The sequence below is a fragment of the Lissotriton vulgaris genome, unplaced genomic scaffold (genome assembly GCF_964263255.1).
Source record: "Lissotriton vulgaris unplaced genomic scaffold, aLisVul1.2 SCAFFOLD_247, whole genome shotgun sequence".
NCBI classification, from domain to species: Eukaryota; Metazoa; Chordata; class Amphibia; order Caudata; family Salamandridae; genus Lissotriton; species Lissotriton vulgaris.
Window position 1 is genome coordinate 1,931,260 of NW_028255597.1, and position 19,242 is coordinate 1,950,501.

Genomic DNA, 19,242 nt, shown 5'->3' on the forward strand with positions numbered 1-19,242 from the left:
GCCAGGGTAATCTGTGGCGATGTTTTTTGCGGCTGCTATCACCGGTAAACTGGTGATATGGGCTGTTAGCACCAGCTTGTGAATGGGGAGATAACATTTTCGCGACTTTGGCTGCGGTAAAGTGCTGATAACTCGAGAATATGCCCCACAGTTGTTGAATGTCTCTCATAATTACACTGAAATTATGATAATGTCACACATAAGCAATCTGAAATCATGCCAGCTGTGCTATATATTCACATTCGCATGCTGGGGCGAAGGAGGAGGTGTATGGAAGCGGTGCGCAGGGAGAGCGGGAGCTTTGGGAGACCAGAGTCTCTAGCAGATGGAGGGAGCTATGTGTTTGGAGGAGGCGGCGATCATTCGCTGAAGGCGGAGCTGCTCTGAGGCTTAATACGGAGGGGAGGAGCTGGGGGAGTGGCCCGGGTTCTTAAGCAGGGTAAGGCGGGCACTATCGAGGACAGGATGTCCTGGCCCCCCAGACCCGGATTCGTGGACAAACGCCCCCCAGCTGTAAACCGTTCCCAGTGGTCATGTGAGGCGCTGTCCAGGAATGAGCGCGAGAGGTTACGGGTGGCATCCGGCCTCTTGTTGTGCTCCCACAATAGGCAGTGACGAAGAGGAGCCCGGGGCTCCATTTGGGAGCCACCCCTTTCTCCTCCACTGGACAGCCGCGGTTATAAACCGGGACACTGAACGCTGCCGGGGACAAAGCCTTCCACCCGAGGCCGTAGCATCACTCACTGACTGACTGCCTGCGAGCGATCAGTGGCAGCAGACACAACACTCACTGAAAGCAGCGTTCACAGACAGCAGCAAGAAAACCTAGCAGTCAGAACAACAGGTGGAGAATTGTACGTTCTATACGGGGTGCCTCTTTCATTGAAACAACATATCAGGAGAAGATTCCCGCACCTGTGCTCCTGATTCCTGGCACCACCATTGTCTGGCCAGGCAGCATGGGTGCCCATCACCTGTGGGACCACTTGCAGGCCGGCAGCTCGGATGTGGACTGGTGCGAGGGCAATTATAATATAGTACCTGCGATCGCCGAGTTCTACAACACGGTGAGTGAGTGTCCCTGGTCCACTAATGGGGCTATTTATGTGTCTGTGTGGACAAATCACGGGGGCGGAGGGGGGGGGGGGGGTTAATAGAGACTGCGCCGAGAAATGGAGACATGTCACACGCGGCAATATCAGTGCTATTGTATTTTCCCTCTGTGGCACTACGCAGCAATAATAAGTCATGTGCTCGTGTTGACATTTCCCTCTGCTGGAAGTGGCACGTCACTAGACCTTTTTACCAGACTCGCTCGTGCTTCTTCATGCTAACATTTTAATGGCTTACTGCTGTTTTGTAACCGTTTTATATTGGTCATCAGTTTTCTTTCTTTCCTTCTTTTTTTCTTTCTTTCTTTCGCTCCCATTTTCTACACTCTTCCACTTTCTCTCCTCTGTTTCTCCCTCTCTACTCTTTCTTCCTCTGTCCTCTGTCTTCTCTTTACTCTTTTCACTTTCTAACTCTTTCTTTCCCACCTTCCGTATGATGCTGATGCGCTGCAATACATCCACACCAGAGTGCACAGGGTCACGACCGGTGACCTCAGAGGGTTGTGCGCTGGGAAACAACCCAAGACGTTTACATTGTAGACTATTAGAGTGAGGGCTCGCGCAGGTTGAAGGTATCTTAACAACTATTTCTCTGTATTTTACTGCACATCTGATTATATGAAAGGAACATGTTAGGCAGGCCTCAACAGCTGATACATACACCTTCTTAGCACCCATAAAATGCCCACGTGCCAACAACCTACACGATTTCAGTCACATGTTGTTTAGAGCAAACCTACCTTTGTGGTGCAAATGTTCACTTGTGGCAAAAATATAACACATGTTTTATACAAACGTTTCCCCACAGTTGTGCGTGTTTTTGGAGCTACTTTCAGCCTTTCTAGTCGTAACACGGGGAGGGACAGGTGTTGCACTCGCACTGGCGATGCACTGACCTCAGCCCACAGGTCAGTGTTTGGAAATACCCTGCTGTGAGTGCTCGATGCCCACCCAGACCGAGTGCTGGCGGAAGTACAAACAATCTGCTAACTAAGCTTAAATGCAGCTGGACACACGCTGCAGGAAAGCCCTTTCCGAGAAAAATAGCCAGGCTGTGGAATTCTGTTCCTTAGCGTGTTCACAGCCTTAGTTCCATTATAGGCGCAAGACCCCACCCACACCACAGCATAATAGGCATGCATGAATAAATACACAACACAATTTTTTGTTTGGAGAAAATTTTGCTGCAGGTTTATTCCATACAAAAGTATGCAAATACGATGGGTTATTTTACGGGCGATCCAAGGCAGAGGCGCAACTAGAGCCAAATTTCGGGGGTGGCTAAGAAAAAATTTCAGGGGGGGGGCTGAACCTTTAATCAGTAGGCAGAGTGGAGCTGCAGGGGCTCTTAGAAGGGGTGAAACAACTGCAAGGCCTAATTAACATTCAAATGGTCCTTTAAAGACCTGTGAAACGTTCGGGTGCGGCTCTGTGTGTGCCCGGGATCTGTCTCATCCCGGGCTGCCACACACGACGGGGGGGGGGGGGGGGGGGGGGGGGGGGGGGGGCTGAAGCCGGGTGAGTCCAATGGGTGTTGCGCGTCTGATCCAAGGACAGGCAGCTGTACCAACCTATGCTGCCCTGCCTGATGAGCCAAGCACTGTGGAAAACCCAATCAGCGCTACCCTTATAGGAGTGATCCCCTTACTGGATCACGTGGCACAGTGATCTCCTATTACAACAAAGAGGATCTCAAAATGGAGGGGGGAGGCCTAAATACCCTCCCCATCCCCCGGCGCACCGGACATGACTTGTCTGGCGCGCCTTGTAAGGGGACTCCTCCTGGAGTCCCACAGTAGTGTGGGGGTGGAGAAAACACCCAAATGGAACTAAGGATGGCCGCCCGCTGAGGTGGCCCCTGTGGGGGCCGTGGGCAGCCCCAATCCATCACATTTCATTGAAAAAAAAATCTTAACGAAGACTCGAGGGGGACAAAACTTCATATTAGTGATTTTTCAAAATTAGGTAAATACATTTTTTAAAATTTTTTATTATTTCAAAATATTTTATTGAGAATAAATTTTTACATATACAAAAACAAAACAGTTGTCTTACTTTGTGCTGTTCTTACAATGTTGCGGCCTGGTAGGGGCCTGGAGAGAGAGAAGAAAAGAAAAGAGAAGAGAAAAAGGGGGGGGGTCACTGCTCCAGATAGGCGTCGAGGGCTTCCCACATGTGTTCTTTGGCAGTGTGGTTCGCCGTCTTTTGCTTGGCGGTGATGTTGTCTGCCCCCCGAGGAAGGTTACCCAGTTGAACCAGCGTTTGAAGGTGGCTTTGCTGGTGTCCTTCCAGTTACCCAAGATCGTTTTCACCGCAACCGTCAGGAGGAAAAATCGACCAGGTCTCGTACTTCTTTGGACTGAAGTTCTGTTGCTAGGAAAGGCAGTGGCTATCCCCGCTAGGCCTCTCTGTGTCTTGCTTCCCGTGACTGTGTCTATGACGTTATAGACCTTGTTCCAGGAAGGTTTTGACTCTGGGGCATTCGTATATCATGTGGGATAGATCTCCTGTTGCCTCCTGGCAATTCCAGCATGTGTTGCTCTCGCTAGCTCCCACTTTCCCTAGTTTCACTGGTGTCCAGTGCAGCCTGTGGAGTAACCAGTATTTGGTTTGTGCTAGCTTTGGCGTGATTTTGTTTTTGGACGCTGACGTCCATAGTCTGGCCCTCTCTTCCTCATTTAGCGATCTTTGTATGGTCTCCTCCCAAAAGGCCAGTGTCTTATTGTTGAGAGTTGTGGTGCGTGGTGTGATTAACTTGTAGATTTGCGCTGTTTGGTGGCCTATCTTGTTTAAGTTTTGTGCGTACTGTATGATGGGGGTTTAAGTTTCGAGAGGCTCGCTTTGGTGATTGCTGCTTTGATTTTTAGGAATTCATAGAACTCCTTGTCTGGTAGGGAGGTTGTCTGCTGTAGTGCCTTGTAGGTGAGTGGGTTGTTCCCCTGCTTCTAGTTGTGACGGCATTATGATGCCTCTGCTATACCATTCCTTGCTGTCTAGCGTTTTGCCCTTGTATGTGACTTTGGTATTGTGCCACAGTGACTCCCATTTGGTGCCTTTGATACTTACTGCCATTTCCTTGTCTACTCTCAGCAGCGCTGTCTTTGTGTTGCGGAGAATTGCGTTTTGGCCTCTGGGTGTTTGTGGGCCGTGAGTGCCATAATTGGGTCTGCTCCTCCTAGGATACCCCTTTCCAGGTCCAGCCATACCGGCATGTATTCTGGTGTGGGGGCTATCCAGTGTATTCCCTGTTTGGCAAGGCATGCCGTTTGGAAGGCCTTGTAGTTTGTGAGGTTCAGTCCGCCCTGTTCTTTTTTGAGTCTGAGTTTCGCTAAACTGATTCTTGGTTTTTTACCTCCCAAGAGGAACATGTTGATGGTTTTGTCTATGTGTTTGTGGAAGTCGGTTGTGAGGGTGAGAGGCAGCATGGAGAGCAGGTAGTTTAGCATGGGGGTGACCATCATCTTGATTGTCTCAATTCTTCCCCACCAGCTTATGAATTTGGGGCCCCACGTGTCTAGCTTGGACTTAATTTTTTTTAACATCACCTCCTTATTGTGGTCTAGCGTTGATCTTAGGTCCCTTCCGAAGAGGAGGCCTAGGTATTTCAGGGTTTTCGTTTGCCATGCCAAGCCGGACGTGCCCAGGACAGCTTTGGTGGTGTGGCAGTTCATAGGTAAAATGAGGTAAATACATTTAAAAAAGTGTGAAAATTAGAAAGAAAAAAATTGTATACACTAGGGTACAGATAGACGTATAGTGTATAGGGCATAGTTAGACAAAGGAAAGGTAGTAGAGGATAGATACTTGGACTGAGGTACACAGGATTTGCCGGAGCACAATAGTCTGTGTGTCATGGGTCCTAGTGTAAAGATGGAAATAGCCCCTGGCTGCTGTTTGAATTATAAAATGCAGTAGTAATCAGAGTTCTGTTGGCCCCTCTGGGCCGCGGTGCCACTGTACCTGCTGCACAAATGCACCCTCCGCCCCTGGGCAGAAGACGGGATAAAGAGAATAAAACATGAGAGAGGAGAGAGTAGACGACAGCTGAGGAGAGGGGTAGGGAGGGGGAGGTCCAATCCAAAAACAAAATAGAGCTGTGGAAACGGAGAGGAAGTAAGGAGTGTGGGGGCCTCTGTCAAAGGGAAATGACGGATCCATTTAGCCCTGGAAGGAAAGGCCAAATGCATCTTTTCAACTTGGAGGAGGTTCGCTGGGCTAGAATGGATTTAGCATCCTGGTAATGCGACTGATTGGGGGTTAATAAAAAAAAAAGTGGGTTAATGGAGACAGCTGAGCTTTCCCAGCTCAGCTCACGTGCCTTTACATGTGTTTTACTCCGGAATCATATCCAATCATTGACTGTCTTCTGTCCTCCTAAAAACGGAGACTTCTGTGTTGCGTCTTATTATACGATGCACGCGCCATAATGACTCTCACAAAAATGCAAACTACCTGGAGGGGCCTGCCTTTGCTCTGTCAGAAACAAAAAATAAGTTTAACGCTGTTAGTCTCGAAGATGCTGAATCATGAGTCGCTGAAATACATTTTGTCAAATACATTTCTGCCTGATATTCCATCTTTGGTGCTTTTAACGAATGCATTGCTCTGTAGTGGATGTATGTTACATCTGGCCTTTGTGTACCTGTCTGCTGGTTTATTATCTGTTCTTAGACCTCAGATACCTCTTTGTGATGCAGCGCTTCGAAGCCCTTAAGGCCTGGGCCTACAGTGGTCAAACTGGGGTTACAGGGCATTTTATTAATGCTTCAACATGAGAAATCTGCCCACTTCTGTGGTGCGAGTATATCTTCAGCAGGTGCATTAAGCCACTGAGGTATCTTTCCAGCTTGACGAGTCTTCCTTGAGATGGCTAAGGCATGACGCGACTTGCAACAGAAAGGGAGAGTAGAGAGGAAAGTATAACCTCGCCGCCATCACTCAAGACACAGTGCCCAATTTGATGCATCGCATAGCATATGGCGCCCCCATCTGGCGGCGCCGAAGAGGTTTAGTCAGGGCGCCCATTCTTGCTAGCAACTGATATTGTTTCACGTTTGCTGTTCTGGATCGAAAACTTTGGCACAGAGTCGGGCCCTTTGACGCTACAAACTCATTAGCGGCTTCTTTGTCTGCCAGATGCAAAGTGATCTCACGTTTAGACGTGTGCTCGTGGCAGCTGGTTACAAAGGAGCACCTTGAAGGCAGGCTGCCTGACAGGGCCTGAATTATTTAGCCGCCATAGACGTAAAACCTCTGAAAGGGCTCCATTCACCAGGCCCGGCCCGGTTTGTTTTTGGGAGCCGGCAGCTGGGTATACACAAAGGCCCTGCTCCTGGCAAATCAGCTCCACATTCTTCTGCAGGCCTTGTTGTTGTCTTTGGGAGCAGTCACGTGACGTTCGAGGACGAGCACTGCGCTCGTGGAAGTAACCTGCACGCGCCTTTCTGTCAACAGAGGGGGCTTTTATGCCGCAATGATCTAACAGCGTTGTCGTTGACCGTTTCTGTGGCACGCGCGAACGCGCACGCTCACCTGGAGCATGCTGATGAGTGTATAGTAATTTAGCCCCAGCTGTAATGGTCCCTGCTGGTATGAACTGTTTCTTCCATGTTTCCCTGGTGCTAATAGAATGTTTTATGATGTTTGTTAACCAGAACTTACTTCCTGTTCCCTTGTAAAGCGCTATGATGCCTTCAGTCTACTGTACAAATCAAAGCAAAAAAAATAAAAAATTCTGTAAGGATAAGTCACGGCATCGTTCTGTGCTTTACAGAAGACCTGCCTGCTTTGTGTCTGCGTTGTAAATACACAGAGTTCCAAGGAGTCATATATCCTATTTGGGAGAGAGGGTCGCAGCACAGACATACCACTGACCTCTTGATTTAGTGTGAATATGGAAGCTTTTTTACAACAAATGCAAATCTCAATATTTTATCTGGGCATTCCGCCTTACAAACTTAAACCTCAATATACAAAAACACACATGCCAATTCATTTGAAATGAAATTGTTTGCCAGCTCCCCTTTAGGCCAAGATAAATGTTGTTTCAGCCAAAATTGCCCTTTCTCTTTCTAAGGTATGACGCCGGTTGGTGACACAATCAAATTGGCCAGTTATCAAATGGGCCTGCCTTTCTGCCCTCTTGTATTTCCTTTCTCATCCTGTCCCTCACCACCTGCTTGTCTTCCTTGGCTGACATCAGGTTATATGCCTATCTCCTGTCCCGTGGACCCTCATACCGCAGTCTGAAACCCCAGTGGAAACCATCTGTCAATATCCCTGCATCCTCCTCCCGGTCGTAAAATCGCAAGCAAGAATCCAATCCGTCCAACTTAACCGGTGTACAAGTCTTGTGCTTCAGATCCCTGTCTGTTCCCCCTGGCCCCCTCTGTGGCCAAACAATTGCTGTGGCAGGTGTTGACCAGAGTCTCCTGGATATTGCTGCCAATGCACTGATGCTTGCACTTGCTGTCCTCCTACGGGCCCGAAGCAGTGTATGAGCGTATACTTCCCAGAGCTGAAACTTGCAATACTCCTGTTTGTGCAACCCTTTATTGTAGTCCCAACATGCTCCCCGTGTTCCACCCTGTCCCTGCATAGCTTTCCCCACCCCTCCCCAGGTGTGGCGTCCCTGAAAGGGGTGATATAAGATGGGTAGCCCACTGGCTGTGAAAATAGTTTTCCCGAATTTGGAGGGGCCCATGGTGTGTTGCCACAAGTCAGAGTCCATCTCCCCCACTTTGCCTCATAGTTCAGCGCCACACAGGCTCTGAACTCATCGTCTTGTGCCCAGGCATATCCCCCATATGTGATCTGTGCTTTACAAATGACATCCATGTATTTAAACATTGCTATGCAACTTTCGGGAAATTTCTTGCTATAAACACTGGTGTATATAAGAAATGACACCGTCCAGTTCTCGATTGTCAGAGGCATCTGTGGCCTATTGCAGAGCTCATACTCTTCCTCCTTCGACCCCCTCCCTGTGCAATAACTTGACCCTTTCCATATACTCCCCTTTCAAAATTTCCTCTTTCGTGGCCAGCATCAAGTATGCACCCATGGGTTTTGTCATTCCCATGTGTTGTAACTTCTTAATTTTGTATTATTTTCTCTCCAGCCCTTTAACTTTCTCACCTTTACTGCGACTTTGTTTTAGCGCTGTCCTCCTCTTCCCCCTTCCGGTACCAGTACTTTCACCCCTGTGCCTGCCCTGCGCCTCCTTGACCCTACTTTATACTTCCTCTATTCCCACCCCTATGTCTGTGACATACCTGCCCTTGTGTTTTCGTGCACCCTTTCCTCCTTTGTCCCCCTGTGCCCCCGCATCCACGCTTGTGGATACCATCACTGGGCTTGATATTGCTTCACTGTTCTTATTACCTGGTGTCAAGGTCCGTGCTTGTTCAAAAACGTGCCCCCTAGCCAGTTGACTCAGTTTCTCTGGTACCCTGCCTTGCTGTTCATCACCTGCTGCCTGTAACATACCAGACACAGAAACATTAACCAGCCCCATTCCTGTTTTCACCTTTATTCTACCAAAGCTCCTCTACCTCCTCAGGCGCGTTCTCATCCAGTGCATCGCCTTCCTCCAGGCTGTCCTCATTATAGTCCACCTGAGTATTTCCAGCAGCATCATCCACCCCAGCCCAACTAAGGCCTCGGTTTTCCCTCGTTGTGTTACCACTGACTTCTGCTGTGTCAGGACTTGAGGGTCGATGTCCTGGGGGGGCTGTAAAAAACCCTCCATACCACTCGGCCGATGTCGCCTGACCGAACCATTCTCCGCTGTAACCTGAGGCAGCTGAAACCTTCCTGCTGGTGGCCCCGATGAGGCCTGGTCCAGGCTGTTGCTTGGTCCCCCTAGGTCCGCCAGTGGACTGCACCGGGTCCTGCCGTCCCATCCCATTGGGGTGTACAAGTCGCACCAGACTCTCCCAAGTCTCCCATCCAGTTGCTTCTTGAAACCTGTAAAGAAGAGAAAAGGACTGATGTACTGACTCCCTGTGCCCACAGGACTCAGCACCATCTTTCATCTGGAGCTCACAACCATCTACTCTGCTCTGGTTCTTCACTTCCCATTGCGCACCCCTCATCGGACCACCTGCTGTCCCTGCTGACTCTCCCTTGGACACCTGTCTCCGCTGACCGCCCTCCTCCCTCCCTGCTGCCCACCCCCCCCCCCACATCCCTGACGGCCCACTCCAGCTCCCTCTCACAATGTTTAGACTCCCTCCACTGTCCCATGTGCTCCTGGACCCCCACCTCCGCCCACACTTGTCTGTAGTCCTTATCGCGACATTCCAAGAGCACTGCTACCAGTCCCTATGCTGTCCCCCGGGCCGCTTCGACCCCCCTGCCCTGTCTACCAGAGAATTGCTGTCCACTGCCTCTGACCCCTGATATGATATGCTGTTCTGGCAAGTCTCTCCAACCTGCCCCTCCCCCACAGTGCCCCTGCTGCCCACTGCCTACGCAGGCCCTGAGGGGCCCTATCCAGTCAACCCTGCTCCTCCAGCGAGGGGGCCTGCCCTGGTGCCCTCCCTCCCTCTCCTCAAAGGGGTTACTGCACCCCCTTTCATACTGGCATCATACTCAAGGTGCCCTCCATCAAACATGTCCCACCCCGCGTCGCCTTCTGGCTGCTTACTCTGTGCGGGTGGCTCCAAAATGGCTTCACGCTGACACATGCTTTGCCCCCGTGGTGCCATACATGCGCTGCACGCTCTGTTGGACTGCTGATAAGGCCACCTCATTGCCCTCTGTGGCCACAACCTTTTTTCTGGGCCCTCCTTCTTCCATCTCGGCTACACTCACCTGCAGCGTTTGCAGCTTGCTACCGGCGCTTTGGCCAACTGCTTTGCGTGCAGTCTTCTCGACCAAGCAGTTAGGTAAGAAGACTCTAGCTTGCGCAGAACTTACTTTTAGGGGTATAGGCCTTGCAACATCTTCTAAGTGAGCCTTGCACTGGTTCTCACAAAAAGAACAAATTTAATTCAGATTTAGTTGAAGGAGCTGTGATTTTTTCAAGGAGCATTCTGTCCCACTGCAACCTGAGTGATTGCCATTGGTTAGACAAAGTTTAAGCATTCCTTCCATCACATGACACCCTAAGTCAGAGGTCTTCAAACTTTTGTAGGTTGAGCCCCCCCCACCTCAATTTTTTTAGCTGTTGGGACCTCCCAACACCTGAAAGGAATTTCTGGAAACTGGTACACCACATAATTGACCGCCGCACGCATATCCTGGGCCATATCCAGCATATAATGTTCAACATAATAAGAGTGTTTAGTTAGGTGCAGGTTTGTGAGTGGGTGTGCTGAAATGACAGATTATTACATAGCTCAAACCACCATTTTCCTTGATAAATTGTGCGCAAACTGTTTTTACTAGGATGGTTTGTTTTACACATGACATTGATTGATAACACCACCAACATGAAGGTGACGGAAGTGCCTGTTTTTCGCCACAGACGGTCAACCTGTGGATGGATTTTTGCTACTGCCACCCTCAGGTTGTGCTCCACATCCAGGGGCAGATTTACAAGGAAGTGCCGCGGTGTGGCACTGCAAGCCCTTTGGCTGCGCCACGCTGCAGCACTTCCGAAGCACAGGGATGCAACGTATTTACAAGAATATGACGCATCTCTGTGCTTCCCCCTGCGCTGGCGCACAAACTGCAGCCACGCGCTGGCATAGGCATCCTTGCACCATGGTGCAAGGATGCCTGCGTCGTGGGGAGATTGTTTTTGTGCAGGAAGGGGCCGAACTTCGGGTGGGGGCTAACACTCCCAGCCAGGGCTGGCCCAAGCACTTGTTGCACACAGTGCAACAGTCTTTTTTTGGTACCCCATCCCACATTTCCTCCTTCTTCATGAATTCCCTCACTACCACTCACCAACGATGCACCTCAACTCTCTATTTTGTGATAGCGCTACTCATTGTTTACTCACACTCAGTTCTGTGATCTGCATGGTACACATTCTGTGGAGCAGGCACTTTAACCCTCTGTGCTGTTTGGGTGGCAGGAGTGCTCATGTGAGTGCACAGTGAGCCATGCAACAGTTTGCGAGTAGGGTAAGAGGAGTGACTGCAGGGTGAGCGAGGTGACCATATGAATTTGGGTGCAGATATAAGTGCAGAGTGGGACGAATGAACGTATGGTTAGAGGTGGGCTTATTTTAGTGAGATTGCAGATTAAGCAGTGAGGGGGACAGTTGAGTGAAATGTCACATGAGTGCAGGGCGAGTAGTGTGCTCCTGTGACTGCAGGGTGAGGTACAGGGTGAACAGTGCAAGTGCATTGTGAGTGCAGAGTTATCAGTGTGAGTGCAGGGTAAGTGCTTGAATGGTGTGAATGCATGGGGATCAGTGTGAGTGCAGGGTGAGTGTGAAAGTGAAAGTGAAGGGCGAGAATGAGAAGTGAGTTGTCTGAATGCAAGGTGCACTCCCAGACACTTGAAGTAACTCAGAATGTTAGTGAGGGCAGCGTAGGGTTTAAAATGTGTTAAACTATTTCTAATATGGCAGTAACCAGGGATCAGGGTGTAGGAAATAAATAATGTGGTGATCCTGCAACAAACTCCCAGTCTTGTGATTAGGGTTGCCAGCTCATTATTTTGATGTCCCAGGCGGTTTTACTGGATATCCATGTATCTGATGTTGAGAACACCAATGCTAACTAGCACTTTCAAAGCCCATAGGTCAGCTTTAAGTGCATGTGCTCACTGTTTAATATGGTTGGATGAAAACACATATGAAAACATCCAAATGCTTGTTACACACCATGCTGTGCCTAGCTCAGTATGCTGCTAATATGTTTTAAGCCACACCCTTAATTACACGTCAAGTCACTTGGCAAGACTTCTTACTCCTATCAGCCACACCCCTGTTAGAGACCATTCACCTTTTTCATCCCATTTGAGGGGAACTAAGATGCGCAGGGCGGAAGCAAAACAAAAACAGTAAATTATCAATTGCACTTAGAAGACCAAGCAAACAAACACATTCCCAATATTAATAAACACCAACGTGTTTCAACATAGCGCTCCATACCGCATGAGTGCCGTTTTCTAAGCGCTGTAACATCTGGTAATATTACCCAATGTATAACACTTAAGCCTGCATAAACATAAATTCTTATTGAGGAGAAATGGCCGTCTTCTTGCTTCTTTCTTGTGAAGAATGTGCACATCTGCGACGATGGAGTAAAAAATACAACAAATAATAATGCGCTTTTTCAGAACTTCCACTTGACAAACCTCCGGTCTCTTTCAAGGAAGATTATTAATCAGCTGAGTTATCTTGACATTTTAATTGATCCCAGGAACGCGCAGCAGGTGTTTTAAAAATGATGATATACTGGCAAAAAATGACGCCCCCACCTGTATTCAGTGCCCGGTACGGTGGCACCGATTGCACCGCCATAGAGCCGGCCCTGGTCTCCTCTACTAGAATATCGAAGGCAAAGGAACAGGCCTGTCTGTTCGTTTACCTTCGAATTTAGCAGAGGAGACTTCCTACCTCCTCACTGCAGCTGAAGCTGAATTAATTAACCCCCTCCTGGGACCGTGAACATAATAATAGCAGGGCACTTCGTGCCCTGTCGATTTTCCCTCCCTCGACTTGCCACAGGGAACAAAGGTCAAATTAGAGTGGAGTGGAGTGCGCGCCCCCCCTAGGATGGTGTCGCGCCCCCCCAGGGGGGAGCGACACACAGGTTGAAGAACTCTGCGGCCTAAGTAGACATCGGTATGCCCAGACATGCGTCTCCTACACACTGTGCCACTAGAACCAAGCTGCACCTATCTGATGAGCCCCAATCAGGGTGAACTGGTCTTGGATTGTTTGGGTTCCAGTTCAGAGAGGACCTGCTTGGTTCTGGTGCTCTTTCTATGTTGCTAATCGCAATGAATTGTAGACGGGAGATATGCTGTTTAGGTGGACCATTGTACATGGACATACCAAGTCCTGGTTTGATGGTAGTAATGACTATATCTCATTTCCCTTCTGGGAGGACAACAGCCATCAGATGGAGGTGCAGGAAGGTGTGAGGCATGCTGACGTCTAATCTGTTCTTGACATTCACTGTCACAGCTGAGTTCAGTGATCCTCACTTTCTGGAGCTTAAGACACATGTCCTTTGCCATACTGAAGACAATGGGTTGTAATGGGCTTGGCATTGGTTGGAGAATGAGTTGTAATGGGCTTGGCATTTATTGTATTGGTTGGAGAATGAGTTGTAATGGGCTTGGCATTGGTTGGAGAATGAGTTGTAATGGGCTTGGCATTTGTTGTATTGGTTGGAGAATGAGTTGTAATGGGCTTGGCATTGGTTGTATTGGTTGGAGAATGAGTTGTAATGGGCTTGGCATTTGTTGTATTGGTTGGAGAATGAGTTGTAATGGGCTTGGCATTGGTTGTATTGGTTGGAGAATGAGTTTTAATGGGCTTGGCATTGGTTGTATTGGTTGGAGAATGAGTTGTAATGGGCTTGGCATTGGTTGTATTGGTTGGAGAATGAGTTGTAATGGGCTTGGCATTAGTTGTATTGGTTGGAGAATGAGTTGTAATGGGCTTGGCATTGGTTGTATTGGTTGGAGAATGAGTTGTAATGGCCTTGGCATTTGTTGTATTGGTTGGAGAATGAGTTTTAATGGGCTTGGCATTGGTTGTATTGGTTAGAGAATGAGTTGTAATGGGCTTGGCATTGGTTGTATTGGTTGGAGAATGAGTTGTAATGGGCTTGGCATTGGTTGTATTGGTTGGAGAATGAGTTGTAATGGGCTTGGTATTGGTTGCATTGGTTGGAGAATAAGTTGTAATGGTCTAGGTATTGGTTGGACAGGCTGAGGTAGACTTCAGTATCATCAACAGAGAGTGGTTGATTGAGGAAGGAATGGCGTGTAGCTGTATATTAAAGAGGACAGATGGCCTAATTTAACCTTGAGGGGCTTAACATATCACCCGACATGTGTTAGGTAGAAATGGCCTGGCTTCATTAGATGTGTGATGTTTTCTTGGAAGGATGCAAACAATTGAATAGAGGAATATTGTAATTTGGCTCCCTCTGAGTGGCACGTATGTACTGTCATATGATCTAGCGTTTTAAAAAATTGCTCAGTTCAGATGCTAGCATTTGGCAAGCAACCTGTCATTTCATTTTGAAGATAGCCATACATCTCCGATTTTGAGTAGGGCTGCTTTTTTTGGGCTACAGTGATGTAAGTAGATGATGGGTCTCAAAATGAGTGTGTTTGAGCTACCTCGGTTTCTCTTAGATGTTTTTTAACTCTCGAGTTCTTTGATAGTTGATATTACAATAAAGTTCTTGTTTATGGGGTATGTTAGAGATTAAGGCTGAGTTCTGAAGAGCATGCTTATGAGTAAAAAGGGTGGGGATCACTGGCTGATCTGACTGGTTTGCTTTGATTAGTGGGTTTGGGTTATGCGGATTTTGAGGTTCCTGTAAATCGTGAAACAAATGTTTAGGATCATTTTGATGAAGAACTCACAAAGTTCCTTGCAGATTGCTAGGGATTATTTGACTGGACTGAGAGGTCATGGGCCTTTGGCAGTCAGTACAGTGACATTTCTAGGTAGAACATTTTGTTGTGGTGGTAAATGATCAAAAACAAAGTCAATTCTTTCAGTAATCCCTCCAGGATTTAATTTGCTCTAGTCAGCGCATACATCTGTGCATTATGCAACTTTTGTAGTTTCCCCAAAAATCAAAGAGGATCCTTCACACAGACCTGGTTCATTGAGTAAATTCTTCGAAATTCAGGTAGGAAAAGATTGACTTACCATGGAGGAAGTAGCTCTTCTGGGCAAACGTATTGACCTTCCTTGTGTCGAATGAAAATACAATGCTGGATTTTGGGTTAAGCGAGACTATCATAAGAGTTTTCAAACAAAATGATGTCGCCACGCTCTTTTTTAACATTTTCAAAAGTCTAAATATGTTGGATCATGCCCGGCAGCAGCTACTTACTCTACAGTCGGGTGCCATACAATACTCCCCACTGACGCCAACAGAATGGTACCTCTGGCTACCGCTATGCTGCGATAAAGGAGTGATACGCGCACTTGAGTAGGTAAACATCATTACAATAGGTGACATGTTTCACGACGGTGCAGTCAGAACGTGGTCAGACGTGGTGATGGGTGAGCAGCAGAGCACTCTACTCCCTAGATTCCAGTATCACAGGATGAGACAGGCACTGAAAGACATACTAGGGAATGACTTACCAGAACCGCCTGACGTCACAGCACTTACATACACCACATAAAGTCAGATACACCCGTTAAAATAGTCTCCCATATTACAAGTTCACACAAGATTTTAGGAAAAAGCAGTATACCAAAGCCAGACTAGATTGGCTAGTAGACTTGGGGGTGAGCTTGGATGAAGATAAATCGAAATACTGCTGTGAAAGCACAAAGCGAATCGCCTTAAAAGTAAGGCACAGACTAATTAATTTTAAGTTTCTTAACAGGGTTTATTACACTCCTGAGCGACTGCATAGATATGGGCTCTGGGAATCAGCTGAAAGTGATCGCTGTAGTGCGAGTTCAGTCGGGTTTTTACATTTAGCCTGGCTGTGTCCAGGAACTGCAGCCTGGCTGTGTCCAGGAACTGCACACATTTCTGGGAACTGATTTTTAAAGCGCTTCGTGACATCACCTCCACGACGCTGACCCCAGACCCTCAGTTAGCATTGTTAGGCTATTCCAAAAACTTTCCAAAAGCAGTGAGGCGCCTGGTGGATATGGGACTACTACTAGCCAGGCGTAGAGTAGCGATTGCCAGGGCCCGAGGTCCAGTTCCCACGATGACTTGCTGGTCCAAGGGTATGGTGTACTGTAGTACACAGACAGAAGTTTACAGTGGATTGCTTCCACCCCGGAGTCGGCCCAAACATTTCTGGGGGCTCTATCAAAGCTATATTGCCGCACAGACAGCAGATATCACTAATGCAGATCGCCTGGATACGAGTGCGACCCAGACACCAGATGAGGCACACAGTAATGGATCTATGGCAGAAAACCCCTGATAAGAATCCCATATCCTGTGCTGTCCACAGCAGTCACTGCATAACTTACATTACCAAATGGGCTTGAAATCTTTGTCAATCGGTTGTATGGTTTGAATATGGGCGCAGTGTCATCGCGGGACTGACTCATAGACCCAGTGTTAATGATGTGAAGGTTCTCTTTGTGATGCAAACTAGGATGATGTAATTCATGATGTCTTTAATTCCTATGCTAAAAGGAACGCATGTAACCTTTGTGATTTTGTTTATAAAAGATAATAAAATAAATAAATAAATATAAAGTCTAAATATGTTGAATAGCCCTTGCTGCATCGTGGCTCAGAACACCCACATATGTGCAAAAGTGCTTCTTCAAAGTGATTTGTCAGTGTTTCGTGGATGTTCTTTGATCTCTAGACTGCCTGACCCGTTCATATTCTGTTGAACCGGCCTGCCACCAGTAATATTCTTGCTTAGAATCTTATCTTTAGAATCCACTCCCTGCCTGTTAGATACGAACCCAAAAACTCAGTTAAAATATCAGAAAGTCGCTTCAGATTAAAAATGATGCATTGTAAGTGCCCAACAGCCTTCAAGACTGATCATTTTAAAGTTATCACAGCGCAGTATTAAAACAATCTTAGATTCTCTTTACAATTAATAAATGTAAAGAACACTCAAACATCAAACATGTTCAATACTTTCATAGAACGCAGTCTTTGTATTTTTGTTGTCTTCCCTACCACCTCATACCCCTGGTATGTTGCTGTCTTCCACTATTAAATTTAGGTATTTCTAGGTTTAAATCTCGTGCTACCAAAATATTACAGAAAGAATATCAACTATTAACATATTGTGAAGCAAAATATATATAGAAGTATATATTTACACTGCTTAGCTCCACATATGTACCTTACCTGTAAATATATCTTCAAGTTATGTAGATGTGGAATTTAGAATAGCAATTAGATACTTTCCAATGTATCACTTACCTTCACCATATTTTGGTTGCTGATATTTAGGCAATGATATTTTGGTAGCACAATATTGTTCTTGATATTCTGACGCATAACATTGCTCTACATAAGGTGTCAATCAATCAATCAATCAATGAGGGGTTTGTAATGTGTGGCTACTCACCGTGAGGGTCTCAAGGCACTGGGGAGGGGGGGCTGCTGATCTGTCTGGGTGCGGAGGTTCAGTCAAAGAGACTGATCTTGAGGTCCTTCCCAAACTAGGTCAATGACGGGATTGCCTGAGGCGGAGGGGTAGGGTGTTCCAGGTCTTGACCGCAAGGTAGGCAACGGATCTTCCTCCAGTTCTGGTCTTGTAGATCCGTGGGACGGAGGCTAGGGCGACATGGAAGGACCGGAGTTGTCTGGAGGGTGTGTGGAAAGCAAAGCGGTCATTCAGATATTCTGGTCCCACGTAGGGCAGGGCCTTGTAGGCATTGTGAGGAGCTTGAAGGTGATTCTCTTGTTGATAGGGAGCCGGCGGACTTGTCAGAGGTGTTGTCATGTTGCTACGTCGGGGGATGTTGAGGACCAGTCCGACTGTGGTGTTCTAGACTTTGTGTAGATTCCTGCTCTGTTTCTGGGTGACGCTGGCGTAGAGTGCGTTGCCGTAGTCCAGCCTACTGGTGAAGACTAGGTGGGTGACCGCCTTTCTGGATGCTGTGGGGAGCCATCTGAATGTCTTTTGAAGCAGTCAAAGCGTGTGGAAACAGGATGAGGATACTGCGTTGATTCGGCGGCTCATTGAGAGTGAGGAGTCAGAGTCAACTCAAAATCGAATGCAACCCATTGAAGATTGATTGCTAGGTTTCCAAGAAAAAGATCTTCTCTGTGGGATAGAACTGAGAAGTACAACTCTGTTACAATTCCAGTGGTTCTATTTGCAGACCTGCCAACATAAACAGTGCCATTGCGCGTCAACAGATATTAGCTCTCTTCAAATAGTCACCCATTTAGTAACCAGTATCACAGGGTGGAACACAAGGTGAGGTCGAAACCTCTGCACAGAAAGGGTTTCCAGCTCATGTTTGGAGGATCTGCGCAATCAATGTCCATTATGGGCTTTGAAATAAATCTAGATCATTGAAGGCAGACTGAGACGTTTTTGAGTTTGTTTTTTCCTTTTTACAGGGGGAGGTGTGAAAGTAGAGGGAGAGAGTAGAAGTGCCTCACAGGTCGTGCTCTGCACAAAGTTCAGCACTTTCCAAGACTAGCCCCTCCTAACATAGTTTATTTAAAAAAAAATGAAGTTGGCAGTTCAGTATTTTTGTGTTATTTGGCCCAATGCGGTCTGTCATGGAGTGAGGATGGTCATTTTAAGGTCTCCCATGCACATATGCTCCCGCAAGAGATATTTTTTATTAGTAGGGGATTGCTTAGTTAATTAGTTACATTAGTAATGGAGCATCAGCGAGGGCTGCCTACTAAGAGTCTTGTAGCGTATCTATTATACTGGCCCATAAGCACTGCCGCCCACGCAGTAGTCACCCCAGGGGCATAAGAAGCTGACATCTGATCAGAACCCACTGTCACTAAAACTGAGTGTCTTGGACACGACAGCAGGCCAGAAATCACTTGTGGTTAAGCTGCGGGGTCTTTTGTGCTCGTCAAGCTTGTGGTCGAGCAGTTATGTAGTCCATGGCAGGAATCTCAGGTGCTCGTCTCGTCTCATATAATGCATGGGGCGCAGCCATTTTGTGTTACACCCTTGACTCAGGTTGCAAGGGGATGTTGGCGGTCTTCAGTGGGCATGAAGAGACTGTGGCCTAGCAAAGGTAATAGAGGCGCTTATGAAAGCTACCAAATCCCCCACCCCCGACCTTGGTTGGGTAACAAAATCCATCAATAATCAGGGTTCGGTGGGGACCTCAGGCAGTGGTGCAACTGCACCTGCTGCATCATTGATAGCTACGCCCCTGTGGAAAGAGAAGCCGCTATGATAAAGTACCTTCTGCCAGGTGCTTTGGATCACACTTCCTGTGTGACCTGTACGCCTGGCATGTTTTCATGTGTGGCATTTAAAGGTTGGTGACATGCCACCCTCTTGCTCATTATAGTGACAACTGTCAATTAAATTAGGCAAA

At 47.5% G+C, this 19,242-nt stretch overlaps 1 protein-coding gene across 1 annotated transcript in view; it reads left to right on the forward strand.

The window, feature by feature from the left end:
• The first annotated feature begins 410 nt into the window (after positions 1-410).
• Positions 411-19,242, forward strand: part of ACER2 (alkaline ceramidase 2) — a 102,455-nt gene continuing 83,623 nt past the window's right edge. The window contains exon 1 of the mRNA XM_086951995.1: positions 411-1,067. Within this exon, the coding sequence (XP_086808121.1) occupies positions 960-1,067 (108 nt within the window). The 5' untranslated portion in view covers positions 411-959. The remainder of the gene's footprint in view (positions 1,068-19,242) is intronic.